The sequence below is a fragment of the Micromys minutus genome, assembly GCF_963924665.1.
Source record: "Micromys minutus genome assembly, chromosome: 6".
NCBI classification, from domain to species: Eukaryota; Metazoa; Chordata; class Mammalia; order Rodentia; family Muridae; genus Micromys; species Micromys minutus.
The window spans coordinates 72,426,702-72,450,914 of NC_137975.1; the positions used below are offsets into that span (position 1 = coordinate 72,426,702).

Consider the following 24,213-nt stretch of genomic DNA (forward strand, 5'->3'; position numbering starts at 1 on the left):
ATTTAGAATAGGTTAGACTCCAGTAAGTTTTATCTCAGCCTCACAGAGCTCCTTTTCTATCCTGAACCAGAAGCAGAGCAGGGAGACAGCTCCGTCAGGAAAGGTGCGAGCAAGCCAGGTGTGGTAATGCGCACTGTGGGTCCACCTGGAAGATGGAGGCATAAGGATCTGGAGTTTAAGATCATCCTTGGCTACAAAGAGAGGTTGAGGTCAGTCTGGGATACAAAGCACACACTGCAAAGGTGAGGCACATGCAAACTGCTCAACTGCACCAGCACCATGACGGTTAATTCATCCCATGCGTCCTCCTGACCATGTATTTTGGTCAGAAATCACTCTGAGATGGGATGGTCTTGGAGATTATCATTTGAATCTGTAATTCAGTAAGTACACTGCCCCAGATCTGGGCCTTCATCCAATCAGTTAAAAGGCCTGAAAGAACAAAGAAGCTGACTCTCCGTAGAAAAGCAACACCATTCCTGCCGGTGTCTTGAGCAGGACATTGGCTTTCCTAGTCCTTGGATGCAAATTGAACATTGTTCTTCTTGGGTCTGGAGCCTTTTAGCTTTTGAACTAGGACTCATCCCCTTGGTCTCCATATTACAGGAAGCAGCCTTCATAGTCACACCACCCGATTCCTTGAAGATATGCCCCTTCCAACACACCCGTACACTGTACTGATTTTCTGCAGGATCCTAATACATGCTCAGAAATTTAGAAATCATGCCATGCATTTTTACATTTAAGAACTCACAAAATAACACTGTGACTTATTACTGAAATACAAACCATTTACAAGAGGATCTGTTAAGCATGTGTCTGTGGTGTGGAGAGCTCTCACTGCCGCTTCAAGGATATTAGCAAGAATATCCTTTACGCTGGGCTAGGGCAAGGGAGTGGCTCAGACAAGATTTTGACATTGGGCCAGGACAAGACTCAAGACGAATGCAGCTGAGGAATGTGTTGTGTCTTGTCTCATTAAGTCCCTGAATACAATAACCATGGGACCTTGGTTTATACTTTGTTTGTTCCGTGACTACTTAGTTTATGCTTTAGGACTGAGTCTATTCTTTACCTAGAATGATATAAAAGCAGACTGGGAGACATTAAACCTGGTTCAGCACTGGCTGGGGTCATGTTATAATGTTGTCTAATTGTTTTTCTTTTTTAAATCTACATTCCCTTCCTCGAGATCCTGTTGACTGGATGAGCTGATATGGTCACTGCAGGTCTCTGAAAACCTTGATGTACCAAACCCAGGGAACTCATAAACATGGAGGCCTAGATAAGTCTGTGTGGGAGTTAGATAATAACTTGATTCCTAGTTTTTTTAAAAAAAATGTATTTGGTGAGAGAAATATATAAGCAAAATCATAGTGAAATCAAGCTACAAAATTTGTTCTATCCAAATCCCACAGTCTCAACACTGCTGTTATAACAATGGAAGATTGCTGATGCAAGAAATCAACTGAGAAATCTGAATGGATATAGTAATGGGAGTATTTCTGTCCTACCAAGTGATATGTTACTGAAAGTTTGCAAGAAAGCAGGCAGGTATCCTGAGATCTTGGTAGAAGCAACTCCATTCGAAATATATGTAATAAATACTTTCATTGTGCTGACTACAGTTGACAAAACTAAAATGTCCACAGTTAAGAAAAAGAAAAAAGATTGGCTAGAGTGGTGGCTCAGTGATTAAGAGGTCCTAAGTTCAATTCTCAGCAGCCACATACATGGTGGCTCATAACCATCTGTAATAGGATCTGATGCCCTCTTCTGGTGTGTCTGAGGACAACAGTGTACTTACTCACTTACATAAAATAAATACAATCTTAAAAAAAAAAAGTGCTACGTTAAAAAAAGGGGGGGGGGGGATCTGCAGAGTGTCCAAGGGGAGTTATCGGGAGTGAACATAAAGTAATTACCATGTATAATGGCATTGGTTACAGGTAATTTAGTCAACACATCTTGGATTCAAAAGCAAGAAATTTTTATTTTAAATATTGTGTGTGAATACATTGGCTAGCCAAAGTGCAGTTAGTGGGGATGGGCTTTGTTCAGCTTATATGTGTTATAGGTGAACCTTTGAGAAAAGTAGAACATTAAATGCCATGTTCCTGAAACTCTAAAAGATGTTTAGATTTATTTATAAGTGTTTTGCTCCTAAGTATGTCTGTGCACCAAGTGTGTGTGGCACCCTCTGGGGTTGAAAGAGGGTGTTGGATCCCCTGGAACTGGGTTATGGATGGTTTCAAGGCACTGGGTGGTGTGAGCATGGTTCGCCTTCAAGAACAAGCCCTTTTAACTTTTGAGCCGTCTCTCCAGCACTCCACTGAAATCATTTTTGTTTTTAAACAGGGTTTCTTTGCATATCCCTGAATCTCCTGGAACTTGCTGTGTAGTTCAGGTGAGCCTCACACCCAGAAATCTCCCTGCCTGTAAGATGGAGAGCCAAGCCAGAGTGTTCACATACGTAATTCCCCAGCAGTATAGTAGGAGGGACACAAACATGTGCTGGTAGTTCTTCCTTAGGAAGCTGGTCATACGAGGACACAGCAAGGGTGTGTGGCAGGGTCACTGCTTATGGAGTGTGACTTGTGAAACCCCTCTCCCTGTACACAGCACATCAAGAGACAGCAGTGAGGCTCCTGCCAACTCTTGCCCCCCCCGCCCCCCACACCAGATCCTTGAGTAACTGTGCTGCGTCATATGAACTACAGTGGCTGCGGCAGAAGAGGTTTCAGTAGCTTTCAGTTAGGCCCAAGATAACCACTCAAGTGAGACCAAAGAGGCTGAGCCTTAGACATTGATCACTTTATTCTGAAACTGGTTTTCACACTACATGAGTAGGAAAGTTTTTTGTTTTTTTTTTTTTTTTTTTAAAACTTTTTCTTTTTTTTTTGTTCTCTCAAGAGTAATAAAATTAATAGGAAAAAGGTATTAGTGGAATTCCATGGGTGGCACATTCACAATGACTTAATGCTAAGAAAGCTGTTTAAGGCACTCTCACAGAATTCCTAAATTAGGTAAAGAATTAAAGGATTCTACCACAGTAACCTCACCTTCACCTCTGCCCTGCCAAGCTGGGGTACTTGGCAAACAACAAAAACAAAGCAGTACTACATTGATTCAATCTAAAACATCATCATCTTTTTTTTTTTTTTTTAAAGATATACAAATGGCCTTGGTGAGAATTTCCAGATAATGAGTTTTCAGAGCTATGTAGAAAATCTCACCAGTATATTTAATAAATGTTTATTAGCACCTGTATACAAGGCACAAAGCAGGACATACGAGTTCCAAGTCTGACCACATGTGAAGGGTTCATTAGCATAATGAAGGGTCAGAGTAACTCCCTAAAGCATAACCATTCCCTCGAGAGACATGGAGTGCAGGCCAAGGGAAGGCAATTTGACAGTCAGGAAGCCCGTTTAATTCCAATGGGTGAGAACTCTTGCAGATAACTCTCCTATGAAATAAGTTTTTTTTCTAGTCACCTTCTAGGATGTAGAAGATAATAAGTCTTACCCAGAGTCCTAATATCTGCGGATGTACACTGTTAAATAGAGCCCGAGCCTATGACTTCTGCAGTCACTGTGAGCTCAAGAGTGGCTTCAGTTCAATGACAGTTGAACACCTACTTCGGAATGTACAGCAGGGGTCACTGTGACAGAAGTCTTCTTCCCCGTGTGTCTTCTCTGATGTTGAATAAGGTATGAAGGTCGGGTGAAACCTTTTCCACAGGTTTGGCACTCAAAGGGCTTCTCACCAGTGTGTACTTTTTGGTGTTCAATAAGGCTTGTAATCCTACTGAAACTTCTCTCACAATCATTGCATTGATAAGACACAGGAGTTTCAATATTTTCCCAATGGCTTTCAACCCTACTCTGACTTTCCCAGTAAGGTTCAGGAACAAAAAAATCTTTATCCCCAGTATGTGTCCTCTGATGTCTCAGGAGATGTGAGCTACGCCGAAAGGCTTTGGGACACATGTTGCACTGGTACGGCTTCTCGCCAGTGTGAATTCTGTGATGTTCCAGGAGGCTGCAGCTCTGAGTGAAGGTTTTCCCACAGTCATCACACTCGTAGGGCTTTTCCCCAGTGTGGGTTCTCTGGTGCTTGATGAGATCTGAGCTGTGACTGAAGGCCTTACCACATTCTTCACACTCATATGGCTTCTCACCAGTGTGAACTCTCTGATGAATAATGAGAGCTGAGCTTCCAATGAAGGCTTTGCCACACTCCTCACATTCATAGGGTTTCAATCCAGTGTGGATTCTTTTGTGTTTACTTAGGCCTGAACTCTGAGCAAAGCTCTTCCCACATTCACGGCAATAGAACCGCCTGTTTCCCGTGGCATTCTTCTGTGTCGTCTGTAACTTGCCTTCCTGCTCACTGGCTTCTGCACCTGTAGGAATCTGGACAGTGTCTTCACCCAGGAAGCACACTGTCTGCTCGGGCTTTTGTTCTGTGTATTCCTCGGCTGGAGGCAAGACCCTAACCTTAGTTTGCATGTCCTGATCTGAAACACAAATGCCAATAGTTGTTAATTATGCTTTGTGTAGGTGCACTGTGAGGAACAGCATAGAGATAATAATACAAAGGTCTGTGTTCAGCAAGGTTGAGCATTAAACTGCAGAAGTCAGGATGGAACAAAAGGAGGTGACGGCAAAGCTCCCCAGGCATGAATGCAGGAGAGGGGTTGTAGGAAGAAGGGCATCACCAGGGACAGTGGGAGTGGAGAGAAAGTGGGGAGAGCTAAGGATTCCCGAGAAGACATGGTGGTGGTCGTCGGGGGACCCCGAAGGCAGCAAAGACATGTACCCAAGATTAAATACTTCACCTTTTCTGCTGGAGAGAAACAGAGCTAAGCTCGTTGCGGGCCAGAATGTCATTAGTGAAGCCATTAGATCTTGAATGCTGAACTACAAGATTTGAATATGCTGCTGGGTCGTGCTTAAATGTGGTTGTTTTTATGCCCCAGTGTTTCCTTTTGGAGTAAATTATTTGACTTGTTCTGTTTTTAAAGATTTTTTTAAAAAAAGATTTATCTATATTTATTTATGAGTACACTGTAGCTGTCTTCAGACACACCAGAAGAGGGCATCGGATCCCATTACAGATGGTTGTGAGCCACCATGTGGTTGCTGGGAATTGAACTCAGGACCTCTGTAGAGCAGCCAGTGTGCTTGACCTCTGAGGCGTCTCTCTAGCCCTTGACTTGTTCTTAATTTCACAGGAACCAAAAGTTAAAGAGATTCTGAAATTTAAAGTGTGGATTTTTTTTTAAAGACTGAGATTTATAAAATTATGCTGTTTTATACTAGAATATTAGCATAAGTTTTTGGGTATAAACAAGAAAGGAAACGATGTATTTGGCAAGGGTCAACTAACTTGTGCTGGTGATTTTTTTGTCAATTTGACACAAACTATTAGGGTATCTCAATTGAGGAACCACCTCCATCTGATTGGTCTGTGGTGAGTCTATGGGGCATTTTCTTGTTTAATAACTGATGTGGGAGAGCCCGGTATATTATCAGTGGTGCCACTCCTGGGCAGGTAGTTCTGACTGTAGAAGTAAGTAGGGGAGTAAGCCATTAGCAGCATTTCTCAATGGTCTCTGCTTCAGTCCCTGCCCTCAGGTTCCCGTTAGGAGTTCCTCCTGCTTAGACTTCTCTCCATGAAAGACTGTGGGATAAAAACAAACCCTTGACACCCTCAAGGAGTCAGTATTTGGGTCATACAGTATTTATTACAGCAACATAAAACAAACTAGAACAAACGTGAGAAGGACTGAACACAGGAAACAGCAGAAAGCAGGGCAAGTGAAAGGATTTCTGTGGTGTTCACATCTGTTTGTGTAAAGACTGTACTGGTTGGTTTTGTAGCAACTTGACACAAGCTGGAGTAATCAGAGGGAACAGCTTCAATTAAGGATATGCCTCCAGGAGATCCAGCTATATGACATTTCCTCAATTAGTGATCAATTGGGGAGGGCCTAACGCACTGTGGGCGTTTCTATCCCTGGACTGATGGTGGTCCTGGGTTCTGTGAGAAAGCAGGCTGAGCAGGCTGAGCAGGCTGAGCAGGCTGGGGAAGTGAGCCTGAGTAAGCAGCATCTGCCCACAGCTTCTGCATCAGCTCCTGCCTCCAGGATCTTACACTGCTTGAGTTCCTGTCCTGACTCCCTTTGCTGATGAACAGTAAAGTGGAGGTGTAAGTGAGTAAACCCTTTCCTCCACAGCTTGCTTTTGGTCATGGTGTTTTGTTGCGGCAAACAGAAACCCTAAGACAAGTTGGTAGTAGGATTGTGGGCTACTGCTGTGACAAACCTGACCATGTTTTTGGGAGGATTGTGGAAGAATTTTGAGTTAGAAAAGCCACTGAATGTTAAAGAGCTCAATATGATGGGCCATTTTGCTATTTTGAATTAAGATTCTGTCATTCTGTTCAGCTGTGTTTAAGAGTCAGCCACAATTAACAAGAGACCAGCACCACTGAAGTGAAACTTTTGTTTTACTGTGACAAGTGATACTGGTCAGCTGGAGCTAAGAAATTAGTGGTGATTAAGAAGACACCAGCATCACGGAGGTGAAATCTTCTGGGAGGTGTTTTCTGAGAACCAGCACTTAGAAGGTATGTTCCAGAGGTGATCAAGGTTGTACTTATTGCTAGCACCTAGACTTGGTAATATGTAAGAGTCACCCAGGTGATAACTGGTTTTGAAGGCATGAAGGGGTCGTGGAGAACAGCTGACACTGTGAGAGGCCATTGCTGAAGGTGCAGCCTTGGTAGCAATGAAGGCCCAGGACTGAAGGGGTCATGCAAAAGATTTGATCCTTGGCACCATGAAGAGAGCCTATGAGAAGCCATTTGTGAAAGTGCAGTCTAGTTGCAACAGAAGCGCCTAGAAATGTCATTTTGGAAATGTCAATACCATGGGATGATCACCAAGAAAACAGCAACAGTAGAATGGAGCCAGCCAGAGCCTGGAAGATAAGCTGTGTGTGATACAGAGGACAGAACCAGAGAAATGACTCTGAGATCCCTTCAGAGGATCCCAGAAGACTAAGGGAATCCCAAATAGTTGGACATTGAGTTATTTATACTGTTGGTTTGCTTTTGCCTGGTGCAAATCATTTCTGTGCCCTGGTTCTTCCCTCTTGGAGGCATTTCATTGAATTTTAATTTTTATCGGTGCCAGCCCCAATTAAATATCCTTATATGAGTTGCCTTGGTTATGGTGTCTGTTCACAACAGCAAAACCCCAACTAAGACAATGATTTTAATGTTATATCTTGGGAAAAAATAAAAAAGGAAGGGTTGTAGCTTAATAGTGATATGTCTGTGTGTCATCAGAGAGAGAGAGGAGTCTCAGTTTAGGATATGAGATCCAGCTGTAAGGCATTTTCCTAATTTGTGATTGCTGGGAGAGGGCCCAGCCCACTGTGGGAGGAGCCATCCCTGGGCTGGGGAGCCTGAGTTCTATAAGAAAGCAGGTTGAGTAAGTCACAGAAAGCAAGTCAGTAAGCAGGACCCTCTCACCCCCACTCCTCCACGGCTTCTGCACCAGCTCCTGCCTCCAGGATCTTACTCTATTTGAGTTCCAGTCCTGACTTCCTTCAGTGATAAACAGCAATGTAGATGTGTAAGCTGAATAGACCCTTTCCTCCTAACTTCCTTTTGGGTCATGATGCTTTGTTGCAGCAACAGAATCTCAAACTCTGACAAAGACAAAGGTAGTTATGGTGAACTGTGCCCTGGCAGTGGCAGGCACACCAGGAGAGATCATCAGTTCTCTGAAAAAGCTGGAGGCCCTACCATGCTAAGCATGTGACATTTGACAAATTGGATAACCTTCTGTGTCCTTGTCTTTAGGTCAGGGTCTATAGCTGGTGTCTAATGTTGTTTCTAACTCTCACACTGTGACTCCACAACCCACTTCTTGTTGAGAGGCTCCTCAGTCTTTTTACTAGTCATGGATGGGAACAGGAAGAGAAAAGGAGGAATTTTTTTTTTTTTTTTTTTTTTTTTGCAGTTAACTGAAGCCATGGTTTCCTGCATGCTCAGCAAGGGTGCTGTCCCTGTGAGACGTGTACCCTCAGTGCCCAATATTCCCCGAGCATCTCCTCTGAGCCAGAAAAATACAGGGTACTTTTTGCTTTATCCTGTCCGCTGTCACTGCAACACTTGGAGGGTGTGCTGCTGGCTCTTGTCAACTTGACACAAACCTAGACTTATCTGGGAAGAAGGAATCTTAATTGAGAATATTCCTCTATTAGACTGGCCTGAAGGCAAGTCTGTGGGGCGATTTCCTTGATTAGCTGTCAGTGTGGGAAGACCTAGCTCACTGTGGCAGTACCAGTCCTGAGCAGGTGTCCCTGGAGTACACAAGAAAACAGACTGATTAGGCCACAAGGAGCAAGACAGTAAGCAGTTCTCTTCTATAGCTTTCTTTCTACCTCCAGGCTCCTGCTTTGAGCTCCTGTCTTGACTTTCTTTGATGGTAGACTATGACCTGGAATGTAAATTGGAATTAACCCTTTCTTCTCCAATTTGCTTTTGGTCATAGTGTTTTGTCATAGCGATAGAGACCCCGACTAAGACAGGACAGAGAACCACAGTTACAAGCAGTAAGGAGCTAGTCAGTATCAGTGTTTCAAACACAATGAAGTCTACAGCTCCTAACGGCCTAACAGGGGAGGAGTAGGTTCTACTGTATAAAAGACAGCAACAAGCCTGAGAAGAAATTCGTGCCCGTCAGTCTTACCCAGGGAAACCAAGCTGCCAGAGTTTTCTTGCATTTCATCTTTGTAGAGGTTCATCTGAGATGAGTCCTGTTCTGTCCATCTTGGGGAAAGGACTGGGGCTACATCTTCCATTTTCAGCAACCCCTAAAAGAATAAAATTCCACCAAAGAGATGGAATAGGGAATATCTGGGTTGCAAGCTCACAGCTTTTCTATCCCACTCCCACCTCAAGAATGTTGTCGAGGGGCTAGAGAGATGGCTCAGTGGTTAAGAGCACCTGGGTTCAATTTCCAGCACCCACATGGCAGTCTGTAACTTCAGTTCCAAGGGATCTGACACTCATACCAATGCACATAAAATAACAAATAATTCTTTAATGCTATTTGCAGTTGAACAGTAAACACACCTTGAGATGGATAAGGAAACTGGGCAGAGAGCTGAGGACAGCAGAGATGTGTGGGTAGAAGCGCACCACTGGGAAAGAATGTTCAGGAGGGAGAACAGCTCTAACTCACCTGCAACTCTGATGTGAGCCTGGTGGCTGTCACTCCATCTTCTCCACAGTGCCCAAGCTGGGTGACTGTGACAAAAAGAAGCTCTGGGTGAGACTCACACTAGCATCTGCCTTCCTGCATTCTAAAACACAGGTTTAAAAACCTGACTAATAAGTTTATGCAAATGAAAGTTTATAAAATGTTTTCCTTTCCAAATACCTGATTGCTACCAGATCCAAAGATATGCAAAAGCATGTTATTAGCATGTGTGAAGTCCTGGATTCACCACAAGTGTCACCACAAAACAAACAAACAAACAAACAAAACAAAACAAAACAAAAAAACAGAGAACAAAACCAAAACAGCCATAAAGCCTAGTAATACTGACCTCTGACTTCCGAGGGCAGGGATCCCAAAGACTCCTGCTTAAGCAGAGGCTCCATGGGCTCCATCTGGCTACTTTCTGAGCCCTGAGCTGATGTCAACAGTACTGCCTTGGAACAAAGGAGTTCCTGCCCATCGTCATCATCTGGGACCTAGAAGTCATCATTTATTTTTATTTTCCATTTATTTATTAGACATTTCCAAAGTACTTTCTATCAGCTTGGTACTGTATCCAATTCTGCAAATATGTACTCATTTAATACAAACAGTTTCTTCATAAGGGTACAACTTATCCAAAATCATGCTACTAAACAGCAAAGCTAAGATGGGAGGTTAGGCAAGTATTTTTACAATTCATTCAGTGTTTATTATACACATATTGATTTAAGAACAACTTTAGGAAAATGGTGATATAAATCCATCACTTGCAAATTTCTTATCAGAAAATTGAGAATAGTATTTCTAGTTTAGTCTACAGTGGGTGAAACCAGTAGATATATAAAACCACCCATTAAGGCATGGCCTGTCTTTAAAAGCAGGTTTGCTTCTAGATCACCAAGTCAGAGTTTCCAAGCTCCTTCCTCTTCTGTTTTTTGCCCTTTCCACATCTCTTATACAGAATAAAGTCCAGAGAATTGTGGCGAATTTTCACCGTTACAGAAGTCAGGAAATAACTCCCAAGTATAGAACGGTGGCTTCGGCCACTGGTTAGAAGGCCATGAGTGATACAAAACCACTAGGGAATGAAAAAAGGAAACGGTCTGATGAAACAGGCCAGAAGATGGGAGTTAAACCTGGCCTGTTTTCTACCAGAGGTTTAAACAAAGGACCCATAAATTTGGAAAAAACAAAACCCCAAGCCTCAAAATAACCCCCTTTATATTCTAGATCCCAAGAAAACCATAGAGTTCCTGTCCACTATCAATCGAACTCCAAAGGGTCACGGCATAAGCACTGCAGTACAGCCAGCAAGCCACTGCAGATCTGTTCCATGTGACACGCCAAGAAAACACCTACAGAGTCGTTTGTGCCTATTGCTGCTGTGCTCAAACCTGTCCTCGTGTCTTACTCAACACCAGTAGGAAGTACATATACAACCTTCACCGCTCTGCTCCACACGTTCTACACCCGCTTCTCTAGGACTGCGCTCTTCACCATCCTTTTATTTCCCTTTATGCGAGTAACTATTCTGAGGGGCCGGGGCAGTTCGCTGGTGGCCTCAGGTTCCCAGCACAGCCTGCCGGCTCTAAGCAATGCCTCCCTGGGATCCTGCTTGAGGTTTCTGAAAGGCACAGGACATGCGTCTGAACCTGTTCCTTCTACCTGCGGAGGTGTCTCATCCAGCTGCCTGTCCAGGTACTCCAGCAGTGCCACCACCTCCTCCCCGCTGTCGGGGTGCTGCTCGCGCACCCAGGCCTGCAGCTCCCCTGGCAGGATGGTCAGGAACTGCTCCAGCACCAGCAGCTCCAGGATCTGCTCCTTGCTGTGCATGTCTGGCCGCAGCCACTGTCTGCAGAGCTCGCGGAGCCGGCTCAGCGCCTGCCGGGGCCCGGCTGCCTCTGGGTAGCGGAAAGCACGGAAGCGCTGTCGGGAGCGGTCAGGCCCAGGACTGCCCAGCCAACTGGCCTCCTCTGCCAAGGGGGAGGCCTCTTCCTGTTCCACCTTTATGACCAGTAGCTCCATCTGGTCCTCTGCAGAGTGTGAGTCCAGGGTCGTGCTTTCCCTCGATTCTCTAGCCATCCCGAACCAAGCAGTCCTCCCGTTTCACTGTAGCTGTGAGTTGTATTTCTGCAAAAGACTACTGAGAGGTGGAGAGAACTATAAGCCACTATAGTTGCAAATGCTCCCCTCCTGCTAGGCCCAGGAACCCAAGGAAACTGCCGGAGATCCCCATGTTCAAATGTCTCTGTACCATCTTGGGGGATTTATCATGTCTGTGAGGGTGTTCTGAACGTAAGTCAGAAGATCCACCATGACTGTGGGTGGCATCATCCCATGGGCTCTGGTCCTAAGGAAGGAGATAGCAAGTGGGGCACTAGCATTCCGCTCTGCTTCCTCACTGGACAGAAAGGGAGTAGCTGCCTCCATGCTGGGCTGTAGGTCAACCAAAATAAACTGTTTGCTACTGTTGGTGTTTTGTCATCACAACAAGAAAGAATGTAACTAGTCCAGAGCAGGGGCCACTGCGTGATCAATTTGCCATGTGTTTCTTACAACTATGGACTGGTTTGTGGAGAACAACACAGTTTGCAGCTGTAGGGTAAGACCCTATGGATACAAGTAAAGCTTAACAGGCCATTCTGGAAGGAGTTTGGAATTCCAGAATGCCAGAAATATGTGAACAGTGAAAGCTTAGCTGGTGGGGTTTCAGAGACTACGGAGGACTGGGGTAAAATCTGTTCATGTTCACATCCACGCAAAGAATCTGGCTGTATTTGGTCTGCCAAAACTTGAGAGTGAATTAAAAAGACAATGGGGTAATTTAGCAGAAGACGTTCCAAAGAGGACAGCATTCATGCTGTGGCATGACTTGTGTTCACTGCTCTTACTCAAATCCATAGGGAGACCAAAGGTCTACGGAAACTGGTTTGCTTAGGAAAAGGGTGTGTGCTAATATAAGGGGACAGTGAGGTACACGCAGACTAAGCTGTGTCACTGTCACCCTAACATCACAAAATCTTGTGCTCTACATCTTGGAAAAGCTCCATGAGGGCACAATCCCACCCGTCCAGTCTGCTACCCTTTCAAGAACAAAGCCCTCAGACTCCAAGTTTTTTTCTGCCAAGGTTTCAACACAGAACGCCTTAATAGCCAAAAAAGCTTCTTTTAGTTCCCATGTTCCACAGCTGCTCAGGTAACCAGGCTGAAGTTACTGTTTGTGTCTAGAAACTCTCCTGTCCCTGGGTTATGGGACTGTTTTCTTCTGTTGACTCCTTATTTTCTCTTCAATGCCTTCCTTCAGTCTGATTACGTATGTAGACCCCGAGCTAAGATTCCTGGTCTCAATTCTGGTTTGGCTCAAGCCAAATGGGTAACCTTGGTAAATCACACATCGCTGCCTTGATTTCCTCATATGTAAACAGGCTAAGGACAACAGATAAAAATGTTGAGAGAACCGTGAACAGTGGTTAGCATGTGGTGAGCAGTATATTAAGGTCAACTGGTAAAGTAGGACATTAACATCAAATCGGTTTACTGGCCTTTCTCCTTTTAAGTACGAGTAGGCTGTGGCATTCTGTTCTTGACCCTCTACCCCATACTCTTGAGTCCCTTGCAAGATTTTTAGCTCCTATTTCTTAGATAAAGCCTCTTGATCCCTATCTTAGGCTGCTGCCCAGATAGTTCTAAAAGGAAATTTTACGAATCTGTTGATATGCTTCAAACAAAGCTAGTTTTCTTCCACTTTCCTATCGCAGCATTCTTTCTCCACATGCAGCAGCTCTACCCATAAGCATTCTCCTGATCAGGTACCTGCCTCTTCCCACCCAGCTTCAACATGGATCAGCTACTCCAATCTGTTCTACCCTGGAATGTCTCTCAGATCTGCTGGCTCCATCCTCACAGCTATCAGCATGTTTCCAGCCTAGTAAACATGCACACATGAACACACACAGACAGGGACCCAAAGTTCCTAACTAGGGCATGTATGTTTTTATTCAAGCTAGCATTAGTTTCTACACATGGCCCCTGCTGGAACTGTGGAAATGTCAGATAAAACTTGTCAGTCAAGTTTGATGGAGTCAAAACACTCATCAGACAGAGACAGGATGACAGCTGCGTGTTCAGTGCCAGCCTGGTCTACACAGTGAGACCTTGGGCAATTCAGGCTATGTACTAAAACTATGTTTCTAAATAATAGATGTCTATCCCACTGGACTGTGAGTTTCTTGAAAACAACTGCCCTCACCTTGATTTTCTCTCTCTCGGTTACTAATATATAGTAGAAACAGAATAAATTTGCTACTGTGTAAGAGAAAAGATAATAAACACAAATGCTTCTTTTCTAAAATTCATTCCAAGGCCATTTTTCTCAAGTTCAGGCATTTTAAGTGAGGTTACCTGTGTGGTATAAAAAGAGGAGACCTGATAGCTATCAGAATGTTTAGTAACACTCCTGATCTGTCCATTAGGTGACAATAACATCAAACAACTCCAGAGTTGCTAAATGTCACCTTGGGAACTATAAACCACTACTGTGAAGGGCCCAAATGCAGAGGCTACGAATCCAGCTTAGTCAGTAAAGTACCTGCCACGCAAGCTTGAGGGCCTGAGCTCAGCTCCTCAGCAACCACGGAAACACCACATGTGCATGCATCTGTGATTCCAGCACTGGGGATATAGAGAAGAGAGGATCCCTAGAGTTTGTTGGAACACTCTTACCCAACTGGTGAGCTCTAGGTTTAGTGAGAGACCCTGTCTCAAAAACATAAATAATTAAATAAAAATAAAGGTGGAAAGCAAATTAAGACATTCAATACTGATCTCCAGCTTCCATGTTCACACGTGTGTATGTGTGTGTACCAGTATACACATGTGCACAAACATGCAACACAAACACACATGTAAATTTCAAAACTGAAAAATGGCTGATACAACTTGGTGTCATGAGCTTACAGAACACTTAGAGCAGGGAAAGGCGTCACGGGTAAGAAGGTAAGGACTACGGCTGCCTGCAGAGTACACAGGCAGGCACGCTCATTTCCACGGTTGGACAACGGACAGCAGATGGATGGGCAGATGTGCTGGTCATCTCTGACTCAGAGAATGAATAAAGGAGCACCCCCCTTTTCCTTCACTGTGTAACCTCCAAAGCGGTGATAAATGGCATTCAGTGGCTGCCCAATGTGCTTCACAAGGGAGCTAACGTTGGCACACTCCATGCCAGAGAAGGCTGGCCGAGAGTCCCACCCGAGTTGAACATGGCCACTGGAATAAGACATTTACAAATGCTCTTTCCCTGTCACTATCAGACGAGTGACCTTGGAAATGTCACATATTAACTAGTCAGAGTTTCAGGTTTTCACGGCTTTTAGGAAGCTGTGAAACCTACGCTCCCTAAAAGGAACGGAAGATCTGATTCCTTTAAATCAGGATTCAGACTCGATCTTAAACCAGGACTGTGTACATGGAGACAGAGGTTCACCCTCTACTCCATGAGATGAGATCAGAACAGGCAAAGCTAGAATTACTACGGAAAAGACAGTTCCAAGTCTGTGCCCTTTGAACTTCTACTTCTCAGTCCAATTTTCTACAACTTATGGGATAACACAGGTGATGGAAGTTCAGTAACCTTGACTCACTACCTGGTTTTTCTTTTTCCTTTTGGTCATCCTCCTGCCTCACCTCCCAAGAGCTGAGAGTACTGTTGTGAACAATCCCACCTGAGTGAACATAATATCAACTGTTTCAAAGAGTCAGAAAATACTTCCTAATTAGCTGTCACAAGAGATCTGAAATAATATAATTTTATTCAAATTAGTAAACCTAAATTTAATCAAGCCTCTGGATCTATGAACTCATGTAGAGGTAAAAACACAAGAACAAATTAAAAGTATTAAAGTACGAAACAGAACCACTGAGAAGCTTTTAAGGAAGCTTTGAAAGCCTCTTAATAGTTGGGCAGCCAAGGTGAATTAACCAGCCTCTAGGGGTGGGTCACAGGCCTCAGTATCTGAGAACGTACTGTGTGATCCAAAGTGCAGCCAAATTTGAGAACTAAGAAGCTGAAGATAAGATTTTATTTTCATAGTATCAGTAGAATAAAGCAACTGATGTGAGAATACTGAAAACCCAGCTCTCCCACAAATAAATGTTACCTTTAAAGAGGAAGCAAAAGGAAGGTGGACTATCACAGATTACAAGGGACAGCAATTCTATAGGTACTATGTAGATTAAACATAGTGTGTGGTTACTGTAAAAAGACACTTGTGGGTCAATCAGGACAGCATGAATGCAATATTAAGGAACTGCTGTCAGTTCTGCTTATGACAGTATGTCTAAATTAAAGTTCCTATTTCATAGCACTGTTGTGCCTACAGATGAACGTTGACATCTTGGCCTCTAGTTTGCTGTAAAAAGAATGAAAGGAAGAGAGGGGAAGGGAAGTAGGAGAAGGGAGGTGGGTGAGGACAAGGGAAGAAGAGGGGAGGGCAGGAAAAGCGTGACTGAACACGGTTACGGCTGAATGGCGGGCCTACTACTGCAGGGGAGCGGAAGTTTCCGACCTACACTTATGTCCTCACTAGTGTTGTTTTAGATAGTCAAAATCCTCTCTTCCTCTCCTGAGTACAGTCCAAGCTGGGGTCAAGGGAGGTAAGAGATCTGAGGCTGAGAGGGAGTAGTGATGTTGGGAGAGGTTGTAGGGAGAAAAATGAACTCCGACACACTCTTAATCATTGCACACACTCACGACTCATCAGCTCTCCTATCTGGAGTCTCACCTATTGGGTGGACCAGGAGACTGTTTACCAACACAAGTGTTTGTCAAATAAGTAAACCAAAGACAAGGTTTTTGTTTTTGTTTTTTTGTTAAGTTACAAATGGAGGAAAGAATGCTACAGGGGTCCCTGTATACCCTGAGGAGGTTCAAGGCCCAAATTCCTTAAGAAAGACAAGGAAGATGAAAGGACTTTCAGAGACCACAAGGACATCAGCTCAATGACAATGGTAAACTGTATACAGTCAGTATTAGCTTAAAAAACCTGCAAAAAGAACACAGGGTGTTAGTGTAAACTCAGCTTCAGATCTATTTTTCTCTAATCTACCACCAATCTAGCTATCATCAACCATATCTAAGGCCATCCATGAGATTCTCAAGCTGGTGAGGATTCTTGCTGAGGGTCAGAAAGCTGGCAGGTTCGCAGCACCGAGCAAAACAGCAATGTCTGCTTACACCAGGGTCCTTATCTTTCTTCACTGTTAGATGTTCCTCCTGCTTCTCAAGCTCTTCCTCCCACTAAAAGAATAAAAATAATAAAAAAAGGTGTCCCCGAGATTTAAAACTCTGAGTCTGAACAACACAAGACACTTCACAAACCACTTTTAGTCTTTGCTGTGGGATAGGCTCTTTTCCAGAAATTTTATTTTCCCTCCTAAAATACAGAAGTCATTCATTACAAAGAGAACTGATAAACAGCACTAGAATTCGAAAGACTACAGCCAGCACCAAGGCTAATCAATGAAGAGAAAGCGCTGTCCTAGTTAGAAATGGCAACCGTAATAATAACAGCTATCTTTACACTGTTCAGATTACCCCGTGCCTGGTACTATTTTAAGCACCTTTGCACAAATGAAGCCATTTACTCCTCACAACAATCCAGTAAGTTAGGCGACAGCATTATCCCCGAAAATAGCAAAACACAGAAAGGTTAAGGGACTGGGAGAAGTCAGGTAGCGGAGGCCAGATTCGACCAGGCAACCCAATTCCAAAGTTCTGGCTCTCTTCCAGTACCCCAGAATAAAGACCTTGGAACTGACCTTGTCTCCGGGAAAAGCAAAACTGTGACGTCTCCCATTTTCAAAGGTTAAGTACAAGACCCGAGAATCCCATCGCCAAACGCCCTGAGACTGACCAGACACCCGGAACCGGCCTGAGGCGAGGCGCCCGAGGCCCTGTCCGGCGCTCGGCCCAAGTGGTCACCGAGTTTATTTTTCCGGCGCCACTAGGCCGCGGAGGAAGGTGTTCTGTTCTGTCCCACTCCCACCACCCACAAGCAACCGGTCCCCGCGGAAGGACCGTAACAGGGGGGGACCCGAACCCACCCGCGATCGCAGCACCTCGTAGCACCCCGCAGTCACAAAAGTGTCGAAAGTCCGACCCCGGGGGGCGGGGCACAGAGCACTTCCGGCTTCTCTAGGCACCAGCGACACTCTATGGTCTTCCCCCCTTTCTCCCTCCTTTTCGTGGTTGGGGGGGTGTTTTGGGGGGAGGGAGAAAGAAAGTTTTAACTGAAGTAGAATCACATCACTTTCCCTCCTCCCTTTCCTCCTCTCTCCAGTCTTTTCCCCTTCCCTCACTCTCAAACTGATAGCCTCTTTTCTTTATTATTGCTACATTCATGTTTGTGTGTTTGTGTATATGTGTATGTATATATGTATGGCCACGAACAAGTGTGTGTGTGTGTGTGTGTGTGTGTGTGTGTGTACATATATATTAGTTTATATTCCACTGGCTACATTGTTTTTGTTGTTATTTATGTGTATATAATTTCAAGGTGTCGAGGCTTCATTAGACAACTAATAAGAGGACTCATCCCCGGGAGAGACTAATTCTCTATTTTTGAGCAGTCAACAGTTGCCAGTGGTTCTTTGGTTTGGGGCGGTACCCTGTGAAATTTTATCCCCTTCCAAGTTATTGATATTGATGTCGTCTATTGATAATGCAATTGTTTGAGTTTTGTGTATGCAGCCATTTCTTGGAGGCACTGTTTCACAGCTGATTTTTCTCAGATTCTAGTTTTTACAATCTTTTTTTTTTTTTTTTTTTTTTTTTGCCTCTTCCTTCTCCATGTCCTCTGAGAGACGTGATGTAGCTGTATCTGCTGGGGCTGGGATGTACTGTACTGTATGAAGTTGGGATTTTAGTGATGGTCTCTGTTTGTTGTAAAGAGAACCGTCTTGGGTCGGGGGTGGTAGCTGCATTATCCAGGAAAGATGACTCTAGCACCGAGAGACTTTCAAAACCTTACTTTTCCCCCAAGGACAACTAAGGGAAGATAGCGAGAAAATGAGTTCGTGTATAGCCTGACATCTCTGTGGTGTCAAGAAAAAACAAAATTATATTATCACAAAGCAGTCCTAGGGAAATGCATAAGAAAATGTTTGTTTAGAAACTGGATGAAAAGAGGAATTGACGTGAGGAGAATATGTTTTTTAAATTTACTAATTGCACTTTCTAATTAAAATATTTTATAAATATATAACAGTTTTAAGGACCATTCTGAATGACTTTTCTAGAAAATCCAAGAGAATTTAATCTTCAACTTATAACTAGTGAATTTAGCAAAGCTACTGAGTTTTCAAAATTAATATTGATAATTACATTTTCATAACAAACACAAATAAGAAAACACCACCTTAAAAGATACTCATTACAATAGCAAGAAAACACAAAAGAGACCTCAACAGAAACATAAGGCTTTATTTAGTAAGGACAGATAGTCGAGAGCCGGAGAAGTTGGCTCATTCCTAGGATCCCAGCATATGGGAAGCTGAGGAAAAAGAATCACTTCAAGTTCCAGCTCCAAGGTCCAGGACAGCTTGGAGTCCTGGGTTACATGGTGAGATCCATCCTCTCAAAGCAAAACAGTCCCAGGCATGGTCATGCAGGTGAACACAATTAAACACAGTGGTTCACACGCACAAAGAGACATCATGTTGTGGTGACCCCAGCCACAAAGTGATTCTCATTGCTACCCCGTTACTGTAACTTTGATGTTGTGGATCATACTATAAATATCTGACATGCAGTATATCTGATATGTGAACCCAGTGAAAAGGTCATTTGAGTCCCAAAGAGGTTAAGACCCACAGGTTGAGAGCCATTACTCTAGACAGCATTGCCTTTATTTTTGTGTTAAAAGCACAGGTAATTTTATGTATCTCTATGAAATCTAGGAACACAAATGGAAGCATGCAATATTTGTCTTTCTGGATGTGAAATATACCAGTTGCATTCATTTTCCTATAACTTTGCTTTTTACAGCTGAAAAAATTCTATTTATCACATTTTAAACCTATTTCTCTGTTGAATGGATGGATGCCTAATTTAGTTCCAGAGTTTAGCTATTGTGAACAGTGATGTAATATACATTGATATGCAATTATTGCTGCGTTATGTTTTCCTGGAGTCATTTGGGTAATCGAGTTTGAGGCCAGCCTAGGATATAAAAAAGAAATCCACATAAATAAGAGTTCAAGGGCATAAGGTCCAAGAAATAATGTGAAAATGTTGTAGATGTGTATCGGGTATTTAAAGTAACATAATTAAACTGTTCCTTTTTTGATTTTTGCTTATGATGTCTGAAAGGCTTTGAAATCTGTAAGAGTGGCATGATTCTTCCAGACTAAATCTACATTTGGTACCTCCGTTTATAATTTTGATTTATTTTTCTTAGACACGGTTTCCCAAATAGTATTTTATTTTGTATTATAAAATTCATGAGAGTGAGAGAGACTTGTGTTCATGATCTTTATATACAGCCTAAGAGCAAACCTTTAGTATTAAACAGATTTGGGATGATTAATAAAATTTAAAAATCAACTAACATACACTTGTAATTCCCACATTTGGGAAGCAGTCTGTTTTTCAAAAAGCTGCTATAATAACATTTTTGGGTGGAAATTTAATCTGATTATCTAGATACCTCTTTTGGGACTCCAGGAAAAGTAAGAGATGGCGTTCCTTGCTGCACATTCGACTTTCTAGCCCATCAGAATTGCTCAATTCTATCGATCCATCAAGTACCTCAACACAATCTGGCAGACAGCTTTCCCAAACAAAGTTTGCTTAAGCATGTGAAGTGTTGTTAAAGCATTTTTAATACCATAAAAGCACCATTAAAGTCGATGATAGAGCTTTATTTCACCACTTCTTTTAATATTTCCAATTGAGAGCTGGCGCTATTTAACTCACTTACTAATAGCTGTTTTATTTGGTCCTACCTACTCTGAGCAAAGACTATTAGCCACAGCCCATTGGACAGATCTAACGTCAAATCCGTCTGCGTTAGGCACGCCAAGAACACCTTAAGGCAACTGCATGTCAACTGCAGCTGCTTGCTCTGCTTGCCTCACTACCGGAGTCGTGACGTTTCAGCTTATGCAAGAACGTTTTAAGTACCATATGCTTCAGTGAACCCTGGCACCCATTTTTATGCAGGCCAGAGGAAACGCGCTTTATCTGGTGACCCAACAAAAGAGCTCAACTGTGATTGGCGCAAACAGTTCTTGAGTCGAAACCGGCCAGGATTGGCACAAACTCCGTTGCGTGGTTCTAGCTATGAAGCAGGCTGTTGAGTTTACTGTTTTCCAGCCAGCTTGGCAGCATTCTCTCATGCATCCTTGTGGGATTTTCCGTTTGTACGGCCCTCTTTCTCTGTTGTCCATGTCTTAGGACCTTGCCATTTCAGGATCTGGGACAGGAAGTAGCAAAAGCTGGCCACAGAACTTCTGTTACGCTCACCTTTGTGGCTTTGACCTTGATGGGGATGAGTATCAAGTTTTAGGCAGAAACGACTTAAATGATTGTCATACCTATATGAAGAGTTGAACAGGAACCTGATTTAGAGACATACAAAAGGAAGGCAGAAATGACAGGCTTTTACACGGATTTACTTTCCCTGTGGGTCCAGGTGGAGGCTAATTTTCAGCAAAGCAGTTTCTAAGTTACCTGCCAGGCACGCCTAGGATTTACTACTATAACTGAATGTCAAGTTTTTGTTTTAGTTCATTTCACACTCAAGTCATTCCTCTACAATTACTTGCTTACATACTTGTCTCCTTCCAGAGTAGCGGTTCTCAACTTTCCTAATGCTGGGACCCTTTAGTACAGTTCCCCATGTTGTGGTGACCCTCGCCCCCAACCATAACATTATTTTGTTGCTACTTCATACTTTTAATTTTGCTACTGTTATGAATCATGGTGTAAATATCTGATACGCAGACCATCTGATATGGGACCCCTGTGAAAAGGTCATTGGATCTCCAAAAGTGTTGAGCCCACAGGTTGAGAATCAACGCTCTAGAGTGAGATTCCAGAAGAGAAATACAGGAGGACTTAGGAGGGAAGGAAAACAGAACAAAACAAAAAGCCAAAAGTCGAACAAATTTATGTTTTCACCGCCTCTCTTCTCTCTTTACCCTGCCCATTACAGTCAAGGGTGGGGACAGATATGACATTAAGGAATACAGGCTGGGAACTAGAATTTACTCTCAGTTCCACTGTTTGGGTTTTCCTTGCCCCTATCAGCGCCCCCTACGAACTCAGCCTCCAACGGTGGGGCAGCGATTTAGGGCCCAAGCTTGACAGCCTTGCATCCTCTAAACTCAGTAAGCTTGTCATTCCCGGAGAAAAGCTGCTTTTAGAAAGAGGGAAGGAAGGCTTAATTGGGCGCCTGGCCTCAGGGCGGGATGACGCACTTCCCGTCTTTGTAGTGGTCTGCTGGAAAGTTGAGTCCGGCCGGTCGATTCCAGCAGACTCTCGGTTTCCAGGAGATTTAAAGCCCTTATTTGGAAAGGGATGAGGGAACAACTGCGCCGGCGCGACCCAACCCTGATTTGGGGCTCAGAGACTGGGTGAAATCCGGAGGAAGCTGGATCTTCCTGGCTCAAACCCAGGAAGACGTTGCAGTCGCTGATGGTTAATTGACTGTGCTGGGAATGGAACCCAGGGCATCTTCTTATAGTAGGCAAGCATCCTACCGCCGAACCGGATCTGCAGCCCTTATTTCTATTTTATGACGTTGAGTATTGAAACCAAGGACATGCTAAGCAGCATTCTAATGGTGAGACCAGTGAGCTAGCCCTTTACCCATACTGAGCTCTCTTACCTCATACACGTAAACGCGAGGTAGCATTTGTTTCATATACTTTTCTTTGTTGTAAGATAAATTACAAGGATCATAACGTATCATTACGTATAACAAGTGTCAATATTTTAAAAGAATTATTAATTTTTATTTCCATGTTTTGAGTATTTCATCTGAATGTGTGTATGTGCACTGTGTGGTGCCTGGTGCCCACGGAGGTCAGAAAGTGTACGGCTCCCTGAAACTAGTGTTACAGAGGTTTTGTAAGCGGCCACATGGGTGCTGAGAACGGAGTCCTCTGCAAGAACCACTGAGCCCACTCTCCAGACTTCAGTGCATGTCTACGGACATTTTCCTACATCGTCTTATCAGGAGCTGTAGTGTTCCCTAATACTATCCGACCCCCAGTTTACACTCTCCTCCCCCACCCCCAGCCAGATTTCTTTTACAACTGATCTATTCCAACTAGAATGCAATTGTAGGCCACTTGTATGCAGTTTAAAAATCTCCTTTAGTTAGAATCCCACCCTTCCCCTCCCCCATTCTTCCCATTCCATCAGCCCGAGGAAGAGACCACTGGCTCGTCTGTTAATTATCTTAACATGTGCTTGGAGTCTCTAGGGTATCTAAGTTATTCCTCTATTTCCTTGTAATTGTGCCCCGGTATACTTTGAGGATTGTGTTGCAGCATGGGTGACTGACATTATTGGTTTTCCGTTATTGCTAACTATGCCAGGGCTAATGAGAAAGTGTTCTTACACGTTTATAGTTCACTCTTGGAAGAATATGGGAATGCATCAGACTGCCATTGTTTTACTGCCTGACACACAGTCGGCACTTAAGAAATGCTTATGAGCTGATTTCTCTGTGGATTACAGGTAACCCATACAGACTGGATATTAAATTTAGAAAGGGCATTTCTAGTTTTTACAGGAACACACCTTTGAAACACCTTCCCAATGACAACTTTTCTTTCAGTGCATTATAGTTGGACCTAGGAACTCATAGCTGGTCCCAGTTCCTTAGACATCTACTGAATGAGAACTTTACATTTTCAAAAACCCACAGTTTCTTCTTTAGTTGCATCTGCTTTTCAAAACGGTACAGTGGGTTCTTTCCAGGAGAATCGCAGTAGGTTCCGCTCTTACTTTCTCCCCACTGTCTTTTGGGATTCCACTCCCGGGCTTTCCACTCAGTAGCAGAACCTCTCATCACACAAATCCAATCTTGTCCCTATTTAGAAAAAGCCTTTAGAATTTCTCTGATCATTTATAATCCAAGCTCCTGTGCTTTTAGTGTCTCATCAGCCCATGCTTTGTCACCTTCCTCCTCTCGAGTGGCCGTGGACAGCCTGGATTCCTTTCACTCCCTTGGCCCGGGGCAAGACCTTTGAGCAGGCTCCAGGCTCTTCCCATCCTCAGCCCAGCGTGCAGTTCACTCCTTTTGAACTTCAGGATTGAACTTATATGACCCCCAGCCTCCCACTGCACTTTTCCATGAAAGAGGGTCTGAAAGTTTTAGCTTTTTATTTCAGTCTAATGAAACTTGTACGTGTGCATCTGTGTGCTCACGCTCTGGTGCTCCTGTGGAAACCAGAGAATGACTTTCGGGATTTGGCTATTGCTCAGTATCTAACTCAGTTGTGAGGCGTGGTGGCAGGCACCTCTACTGGTGGCGTTTGGTGGCTTGCTTATGAATCTTTACAACCTCCTGTACCACACATTTTGTTTTTAACTCATACTTCCGTTTCATGGCTAAGCCACCAGAGCCCCCTGCCTATCGTTAGGGACATGATGTGTGCCCTTAAGTGACTTCATGCCATTCGTCTGGTCTGTGATATTGGATCTTCATTTGTCTTTTCTCACCAGGCAATCCCAATATTTTAAACTAGTCCCACGGCGCTGCGCTTCGTACTTGCTTCAAATCCTTTTTTTTTTTTTCAGTGTTGTGAGAGTTTTTTTTAAAGCTCATCCTCTGTTCTTTTTATGGCCTTCATTACCTTCAGCTACCAGATATTCCCATATACTTGAACCGTTACACGTTGTGTTCTTCCTCTCT

General features: G+C 43.6%; 1 protein-coding gene across 1 annotated transcript in view; it reads right to left on the reverse strand.

Moving 5' to 3' along the window:
* Window positions 1-2,820: 2,820 nt before the first annotated feature.
* Window positions 2,821-24,213, reverse strand: part of LOC308422041 (zinc finger protein with KRAB and SCAN domains 3) — a 46,576-nt gene continuing 25,183 nt past the window's right edge. The window contains exons 8-12 of the mRNA XM_080918513.1: window positions 10,952-11,384; window positions 9,633-9,780; window positions 9,266-9,330; window positions 8,771-8,894; window positions 2,821-4,522 (exon numbers count right to left, since the gene is read on the reverse strand). Of these exons, the coding sequence (XP_080774639.1) occupies window positions 3,615-4,522; window positions 8,771-8,894; window positions 9,266-9,330; window positions 9,633-9,780; window positions 10,952-11,384 (1,678 nt within the window). The 3' untranslated portion in view covers window positions 2,821-3,614. The remainder of the gene's footprint in view (window positions 4,523-8,770; window positions 8,895-9,265; window positions 9,331-9,632; window positions 9,781-10,951; window positions 11,385-24,213) is intronic.